This window comes from Carlito syrichta, unplaced genomic scaffold (assembly GCF_000164805.1).
Source record: "Carlito syrichta isolate Samal-C Ts95f unplaced genomic scaffold, Tarsius_syrichta-2.0.1 Scaffold302451, whole genome shotgun sequence".
Classification (NCBI taxonomy): domain Eukaryota; kingdom Metazoa; phylum Chordata; class Mammalia; order Primates; family Tarsiidae; genus Carlito; species Carlito syrichta.
In genome coordinates, this window is record NW_007246547.1 from 70,609 (window position 1) to 80,069 (window position 9,461).

Consider the following 9,461-nt stretch of genomic DNA (forward strand, 5'->3'; position numbering starts at 1 on the left):
CCATGCACCGGGAGCTGTTGTGGGAGCAGACTCTGGCGCGGCCACACTCCCTGCCGGGGGAAGGAGGTCCAAGGCCCAGCAACACGGGTCAGCCCACAGCCAAGGCCACTTCCTTCACCGAGTCTGGGAGCAGGCCCACATAACAGGGCCTGTTGAATCTTGAGCCCTCTCACAATCATGTCATTTCACAGCCTTCCCTGCAGCTTCTGTAATTAACGCTTCACATGTCTGAGCAAAACCTACAAGTTTTCTGTTCTTTACTAAATAAACGCTCCCTTCACAGAAACCAGCCCCAATCTCACCACTGTTCAAATCCATGAGAACAGGTTAGGCACTGCCCCTGAGAAGGAACACGGATGAAGTCTGCCAGGCGTGCCCTTGGGTGTCCAGGAAACAGTCCCTTTGTCCCACGGGCTCCAAGCCCCGCTGACGGGAGGGACCGTGAGCAGTCCGGGAGGGGTCCCACATGTTCTCTATGCGGCCGGTCCTGGGAAGGGAGGTTGAGCCAAAAGCCGCCTTTCCCTCGGACCACAGAACCAGCCAGCCTCGAGACAGCTGCTGTGCAAACGCTGTCATCGCCCCATGAAGCTGGGCTCGTCTTCCTCTTCTTCCTCCTCTGTTCCAGATGCCTCCTCCGAGCTACTGGATGGCTGCTTCTGGGACTGACTGGGTCCTGTAACCACAAGACATTCATATCACAGACATACAAAACTGCTCGGAGTCACGCATGCTTTACAAAAGGAAGAGAACTGGCCAGGCACGGTGGCTCAGCCTGTCATCCCAGCACTTTGGGAGGCTGAGGCGAGAGGACTACCTGAGCCCATGGGTTCGAGACCAGCCCGGGCAACTTGGTGAGACCTCATCTCTACAATAAATCAAAAATTAGCTGGGCGTGATAGCGCGCACCTGTAGTTCCAGCTACTTGGAAGGTTGAGGCAGAAGGATCGCTGGAGCCCAGCAGGTTGACGCTGGGGTGGCCATAAGCATGCCACTGCACTCCAGTCCGGGCAACGAATGGAGTGAGACTTCAACCCCCCCCCCAAAAAAAGAAGAGAACTGACAGAAAATCAGGCACTACCTGTTGCTGGACAGTAGCACAGCAGGGAGCCAGAGGCTCACCCCCCAGTCCCCAAGCCAACGCCATTCCTCACAACTCAGGTCAGTCACAGAAATGACCTACCACTGGTCTCACGGGTGCACCCCCTCCTCACCAAAAGGCCCATGGAACACCCCATAAATCAGCCCCTACTGTTTTCTTGGGGGGGTGTTTTGAGTTGTAGCTGGAACTACAGGCGCGTACTACCACGCCCGGCTAATTTTTTTGATTTATTGTGGAGATGAGGTCTCATCAAGTTGTCCCGAACCCACGGGCTCAGGCAATCCATTCACCTCAGCCTCTCAAAGTGCGGGATTATAGGCTGAGCCACCGAGCCCGGCATTTATTTTCTTTTAATTTTTGTTTTTGAGCCAGAGTCTCACTCTGTCACCCAGGCTGGAGTGCAGTGGCACACTCACGGCCACCACAGCCTAGACTTGCTGGGCTCAGGATCCTTCTGCCTCAGCCTTCCAAGTAGCTAGAACCACAGGCATGCACCACCATGCCTGGCTGATTTTTTGATTTATTGTAGTGACAAGGTCTCACCATGTTGCTCAGGCTGGTCTTGAAACCCTGGGCTCAGGCAGTCCTCTTGCCTCCACCTCCCAAAGTGCTAGATTATAGGTGTGAGCCACTATGCCCAGTGGCAAGGATATTTTAATAGCTAATACTTGCTGAACACTGACTATGTGCCAAGCACTATGTTAAGTCTTTACATAGTATCTTGTTTAATTCTAACAATATTCTATGAGGTAAGTACCTGTTTATGAGAGGTGAATACCATGCCGGGTGTGGTAGCTCAAAGCCTGTTATCCCAGCACTTTGGGAGGCATAGGCGAGAGGACTGCCCGAGCCCAGGGTTTGAGACCAGCCTGGGCAACTTGGCGAAACCTCGTCTCTGCAATAAATCAAAAAACTAGCTGGGTCTGGTGGTGTCCGCCTATAATTCTGGCTACTTGGAAGGCTGAGGCGGAAGGATCGCCTGAGCCCAGCAGATTGAGGCTGTGGTGGCTGTGAGCGTGTCACTGCACTGCAGCCTGGGCAACAGTGAGACTCTGACTCAAAAAAAAAAAAAGAGTACCTACTATATATCTGTTTTACAGATGAGGAAAATAAAGGTCAGAGAGGGTAAGTAATTTGCTGCCCAAGACCTCCTATTCAGTAAGATAAGGACCCAGGATTCGAACCCAGACTACCAGACTTTTTAGGCCTTTGCCTACCTTGCCTACAGAAATTGCTCAAGGAAAATGAGGTGGAGCCAGAAGTGAAGTGAGCACACAAAACACAAACTATGGAGAGACGAGAAGGTCGGAGAGGCAGCAAAAGTCCAGCTCTGAGTGTCGGGGAGTGCAGGGCAGGGCTGGCCACGCTCCCGTTCCTCGCAGCAAGCATGGGAAAGGACATGCTTCGTATAAACCACGGGCCCTCAGGTGGGCTGCGCACAGCCAGAGGCAACTGGTGCAAGGCCTTAGGCACTGGAGCCATCTCAAGGCCAGGGTGGGAGTTGGGTCTTCTGCCACTTGTGGCCCACTCCCAGGGAGCTCTGCTCCAGAACTTGGACTCCAAGGCTGAAACTGGCAACTAACTCTGTATTATTCCCAAGTCATATTCTCAAGCCTAAGAACCACCATGCACTCACATGAGTGCGAACATAGCAAGACAAGGGCATCATGTCTGATCTTCACTTCTGATCTTAATAAATGAATAAAATATTAATTCACCTGGATATTTGTAAAACGGGGTGTAACGGAGGGGGGCTCAAAGCAGTCCTTGTGGCAGAAAAGTCTCTGAAAAGGTGGTGCAGGTTGAGTAACACTTATCTGAAATGCTTGGGACCAGAAATATTTCACATTCTGGATGTTATTAGATTTTGGAATATCATTATATACATGTATCTTGGAGATGGGACTCAAGTCTAACATGAAGCGCATTTATGTTTCGTATATACCTTATACACAGTCTGAAGGCAATTTTATACAATATTTTAAGTAACTTTATGCACGAAACCAAGTTTGTGTACACTGAAGCACCAGAGAGAAAAGGCGTCTATCTTACCACCTATGTGTACCTTGGTAGTCTGCCACCATCACCATCCCTGACTCTGAATTTATATGCTACTGATAAGCAATCATCTTCTTACACTTATTCACGCATAAGTACTTCACAGTAAAAATATGACGTACCGTGAATACAGTGAAAGAGAACGTGTGTAGGGTAACTAAGCAGCACTGGAACACCTGAGTCAGTGTTAGATGACAGCCACAGTAGTGAAGGCGGGCTTCTGGCTCCAGGTTACTAGACATTGCAGTTTACTTTGTTAAGTGAGAAGAAACATCAGAAGCAGCTGAGGGACCAGGAAGCAAATCTTGAGAGGAGGAGGCATTCTGCTGGATGGCTTTTAAAGCTTCCTCCAGAGTCATCCGCTTCATTAACAACTACTTTTGTCTCAGAAGTCTCTCTTCGGTTTCATACACGAACATATCTTGTTGTCACGAGAGCACACTGCTCTAGTCCTTCCGTAAACCCATCGCACCTTTCACTAAGTCATCTATAGGCACTTTTTCTGCAGCGTTAACATCATCTCCGTTATAATCACAATAACCTTCATTCAGAACCGTTTTGGACTATTTCACCATCGCTCAATGAATGGAGCCTCATAACAATGTTAAAAACTTTGATATCTACTTCTTTCAGCTTGCTGATGGACTCTGAAGGTATATTTTTTGCATTCGAAGGAGACGAGACATCATCTTTTCTCACTTGACATATGTAATCCTTCAAAATCACCACCTTAGCCGGGCTCGGTGGCTCAGCCTGTAATCTCGCGCTTTGGGAGGCTGAGGTGAGTGGATTGCCTGAGCCAGCAGGTTCGAGACCCGCCCAGGCAACTTGGCGAGACCTCATCTCTACAATAAATCAAAAATGAGCCGGGCGTGGTAGCACCTGCCTGTAATTCCGGCTTCTTGGAAGGCTGAGGCGGAAGGATCACCAGAGCCCAGCAGGTTGAGGCTGCGGTGGCTGGGAGCAGCCACTGCACTCCAGTCTGGGCGACAGAGTGAGACTCCAACTCCAAAAAACAAAACAAAACAAAATCACCACCTTGTTCATCATCGTCACTAAATATAGTCGCAGGCCAGAGGCTGTGTCAGGCATGCACAACTGTGTCTTTAGTCACTGTGTTCCAAGTACTGGCAACAGAATACACAGCATCCTTCATGCTAACGTCCTTTTGAAAACCTTCCACACTAACACCTCTCTGCCCACTGCTGCCAGCAGAGAGTTGTGGTAAATATTTTATATTTATTCTTCACTGATCTAAGGATACTTTGGTCACACAGCTGACTTAATGAAGTCACATTTGGGAAACGTACATGGCATAAACTTTTTTTTTCTTTTCAGAGACAAGATCTCACTCTGTAACCCAGGTTGGAGTACAGTGGCATGATCATAGCTCACTGTAGCCTTGAACTCCTGGGCTCAAGTAATTCTCCTGCCTCAGCCTCCTGAGTAGCTGAGACTATAGGCATGTGCCACCAGGCTGACTCATTTTTTATTTTATGGGGAGATGAGGTCTTGCTTTTCCTCCCCAGGTTGGTCCCAAACTCCTGGCCTCAAATGATCCTTCTGCCTTGGCCTCCCAAAGCGCTGGGATTATAGGAATAAGCCAACATGCCTGGCTCTTAAACATATTATTTTTTGAGTCAGGGTCTCACTCTGTCACCCAGGCTGTAGTGCAGTGGCACAATCATGGCTCACCACATCCTCCAACTCCTAGGCTCAAGTGATCTTTCCACCTCAGCCTCACAAGTAGCTGGGACTACCAGGCATGTGCCACCATGCCCGACTAATTTTTTGATTTTTCATAGAGATGAGGTCTTACTATGCTGCCCAGCCAGGGGATCAAGGTCTCAAATTCCTGGGTTCGAGCAATCCTCACACCTTGGCCTCCCAAAGTGTTGAGATTATAGCATGAGCCACCGCACCCAGATTATCTTTGATTAGAATTTCAGCTGCAGGCTGAGCAGAATAGTTGCCAAGGGAAAACAATATCTTGCAGTCATCATCCAGGGTAGCTTTCCTGCAGTGAGCATGAGCCATTGGTACAATATGTTTGTGAAACCAATCAGAAAAGAAGTCTCTGATAATCTATGCTTTTTTGTCAGCATAACCATGAACTGGTAAGAAATTCGTTCCTTGAAAACAGCAAGGACACAAGCTTTGGCCTATCACAGCAAGTTCACACTATGCATGCCTGCTGCATTAGCAAATCCCAGAAGTTATTCTGTCCTTAGCATCCTTAATTCCTGCAAGGGCTGTCTCACTAGATGTTGTCAGTGTCTCTCCGGGGCATCAGCATTCCAGACTTGTTCTGGCGTCAGAGCTTCATCAACGAAGACCTTGGCAAGCTCATCAATTAATGTCTCTGTTGCTTTGGGATTGGTATATGCTTGGTCACCACCAATCTTTAAACAGTTAATGCTTGTCTTGTCTTAAATTTCTGCAGCCAGGTGCTGAATATCCATAGCTCCCTTCCATCTTCAGTTCATCAGGACAGATCTTTGCTTGTTTCGCGGTCAGGACGCCATTAAGTGGCGCGGGCTCACAACAACGCTCACAGAGCTCCTCTTTTACCACATGGTCAACGTCTTCATTTTCAGCTTCATGCAGTGTTTTTGTCTTTCAGCTTCTGTCCATCGGTTTCAGCACAGAACACCAGCTTATCCTTCTGTTTCTTGGGGGTCCTATATGGTGCTCATTCCAACACTGTGCTCTTCTGTGAGGTGTTTCACACTTCGCTGTCCAGGTGCTCCAGCAGCCTGACTCTGTGCTGTAGATACAGGCTTCATCTTTTTCTCACTGTACTCATAAGGGTATCTGCAGGCCTTTTGAATTTTCAACATCTTTATACCAAAGAGCAGAGAATGAGGGAAAAAACAGTGAGTGATGTACACAGGTCTTGGCGCCATGTGGAGCAGGTGGGGCACCTGCCGCTGGCATGCCTGGCTTGCACACGTGCCGCTCTATCACCCTCTGTGAGGGAATCTGGGCGTGTGAGAAACAGTTATATTGCAGCCAAAGGGGACTAGGAATTTCTCACTGCTCTTGGGGACACTGAATAAACTGTGTTATGTGTCTGCAACATGACTGTGACCCATCACATGAAGTCAGCTGTGGAATTTCCCACTTGTGGCATCATGTCAATGCTCAAAAAGTTTCAATTTTGGGAGGACTTTGGATTTTCAGGTTAGGGATACTCAACCTGTACTTCACTAAGAGTAAACACAAGGGATTCAGGTGTGTGGGAGATGTCTTGACAGGGTCTAGAAACATAACACTCTCAAAGAAGATAAAGCTAGAATCTGGCACACATTCAAGTCATTTGGTAACTCAACAAAATTCACCCAAATCTTTCTTTGCACATAATGTTATAAATAATGAAAAAAGAGCTTACTTCTTGCCAGCTACTATGCTTAACGTTGGCAATACAAGAATTAAAAAGGTACTGTCACAAATTAAAATGAGATATAACACATATATTGGAATGGCTAACATTTTTAAAACGTACAATACCAATTGCTGACAAAGACATGGTAAAAAGAACTTTTATTATTGTTGGCAGGATTACAAAATGGTCACATCAGAAGATAGTTTGGCAGTTTCTTAAAAACCAAAGATTCATCTTATCACACAATCCAGAACTCATGCTCCTAAGGTATTTACTCAATTTATTTGAAACTTATGTGTGCACACAAATAGGACACAAATATTTGTTGCAGCTGTATTCATAATCACCAAAACCTATGCCACCAAGATGCCATTTAATAGGTGAAAGGATAAAAAAAAACTGTGGTATATCTGTACTATGGAATACTATGCAGTCATAAAAAGAAATGACACAAAGACACAGATGAAACTTAAATGCATTCTGTTAAGCAAAAGAAGCCAATCTGAAAAGGCTGTGTACTGGATTATTGCAACTACATGTCATTGTGGACAAAGCACAAATCACAGAGATGGTAAATAGATCAGGGATTGCCAAGGGCTGGGGTGAGGCCGAATGAGTTGAAACACAGGAGATTTTTTTTAGGGCAGCAAAACTATTCTGTATATTATAATGGTGGATACCTGGTACTATGCATTTGACAAAATCCATAGAACTTTACAGCACAGGCCGGGCACGGTAGCTCATGCCTGTAATCCCAGCACTTTGGGAGGCAGAGGCAAGAGAATTGCTTGAGTCCAGCTGTTCGAGACCAGCCTGGGCAACTTGGCGAGACCTCGTTTATACAATAAATAAAAAAAATTAGCCAGGTGTGATGGTGCATGCCAGTGGTTTCAGCTACTTCAGAAGGACCACCTGAGTCCAGGACTGTGAGCATGCCACTTGTACCCCAGCTTGGGTGACAGGGTGAGACTCCAACTCAAAAAAACAAAACAAACAAAAAAAAAACTTTACAGTACAAAAGAAGTAAGCATTTTTCTTTTTTGAGTTGGAACCTCACTCTGTCGTCCAGGTTGGGGTGCAGTGGCACGCTCACAGCTACAGCAGCCTCGACCTGCTGAGCTCAGGTAATCCTTCTGTCTCGGCCTTCCAGAGCTGAAACCACTGGCATGAGCCATCACACCTGGTTAATTTTTTAAATTTACTGTACAGACGAGGTCTCGCCAGTTGCCCGGGCTGGTCTCGAACTCATAAGCTCAGGCAACCCTCTTTCCTCGGCCTCCCAAAGTGCTGAGATTAAAGGTGTGAGCCACCACGCCTGGCCAAATTAAACTTTAATTATGAAAATTTAATAGTCATTTAGGAGGTTGAGATAGGAAAATTGCTTGAGCACAGGAGTTTGAGACCAGCCTGGACAACATTGTGAGACCCAATCGCTCCTTATATTAAAAAAAAAAAAAGTTGGGCATGGTGATGCAACCCTGTAGTCCCTGCTACTTGGGAAGCTAAGAAGGAGACTGCTTGAGCCCAAGAGTTCAGGGTCACCATCAACTATGACTGCATCACTGTTTTGCTGACAGAAGGAGACCTAAAAATTAATTAATTAATTTTAAAAGTCATTTAGGAGGTCAGGGATTACAGGATGGAATACAGAAGATACACTGTATTATAAATGTATAAAAACCTTTGTGAAGAGAGTGCAGGAAAAGGGATGATCTAAAGCAATTCTGGAAATGAGTGGCGTCCATAAAGCTAACGGTAAACGGAATTGCATGTAGCACAGTACTCCAGTGGATAAAGCTATATCCCACGGGGTAACAGTAAATAGTTCTGAAGCCACTACCCACGTATACCAGAGCTGAACAATTAAGCACATGGCAGAGTTACTCACTGGAGTAGGAGGTTACAGACAAGCAGGTAGAGAAGGTTAGAATGATCCATGTGGTGATGGATCAGAGTTGGAGACATCAGTATGAACTTATGTTTAACTTAATATGGATACAGATAGTTATATGTATTAGTATCTATAGATATGTGTATACACACTAGTCAGCACACACACATATATATTTCCTTGCTCTGCCAGTTGAGAGCCTAAAAAAACTCCCCAGTAGTAAAGAGCACTCCTAGTCTGCAGATCCTGTTTCTTACTTTTTTGAGTAGGAGTCAGTCTGTCACCAAGACTGGAGTGCGGTGGCACGCGCACAGCCACTGCAGCCTAGATCTGCTAGGCTCAGGTGATCCTTCCACCTCAGTCTTCCAAGTAGCTGGAAACACAGGCATAAACCACCATGCCCGGCTAATTTTTTTTTCTTGGTTTATTGTAGAGGCGAGGTCTCGCCAAGTTGCCCAGGCTGGTCTCAAACTCCTGAACTCAGATAACCATCTCGCCTCTGCCTCCCAAAGTGCTGGAGTTACGGGTATGAGCCATAGCGCCCAGCTCAGAAGAACTTCTGATAACTATATGCTGACACTCTGCTGTCCTGGAGGAGGAACACAGCTCCCTACTGCTTGCTTCCGTGTGGACTGCACACAGTGACTTCCTTCCACGGAGTCAAGTCTGAGAGTGGGGAAACCCAACAAACACTCCCTTAGCCAGGGGATCAAGGTCAGCACCAGTCGTGAGAAGCCACCTTGAGTGTTACAGCCTTGACATGTGATGACAATGGCACTTTACCTCTGTGATCATCGTCCCAAAATTAACTGACTCAGCCCAATAATAAGAAACACAGACAAGCCGGGCTCGGTGGCTCAGCCTGTGATCCCAGCACTTTGGGAGGCTGAGGTGAGTAGATTGCCTGAGCCCGCCTGTTGGAGACCCGCCTGGGCAACTTGGTGAGAGACCTCATCTCTACAATCAAATAAAAAATTAGCTGGGCGTGGTAGCGCGCACCTGTAGTTCCAGCTACTCGGAAGGCTGAG

At 46.8% G+C, this 9,461-nt stretch overlaps 1 protein-coding gene across 1 annotated transcript in view; it reads right to left on the reverse strand.

The window, feature by feature from the left end:
• Positions 1-227: 227 nt before the first annotated feature.
• Positions 228-9,461, reverse strand: part of PRKRIP1 (PRKR interacting protein 1 (IL11 inducible)) — a 33,173-nt gene continuing 23,939 nt past the window's right edge. The window contains exon 6 of the mRNA XM_008056734.2: positions 228-673. Coding sequence (XP_008054925.1) covers positions 573-673 — 101 coding nt within the window. The 3' untranslated portion in view covers positions 228-572. The remainder of the gene's footprint in view (positions 674-9,461) is intronic.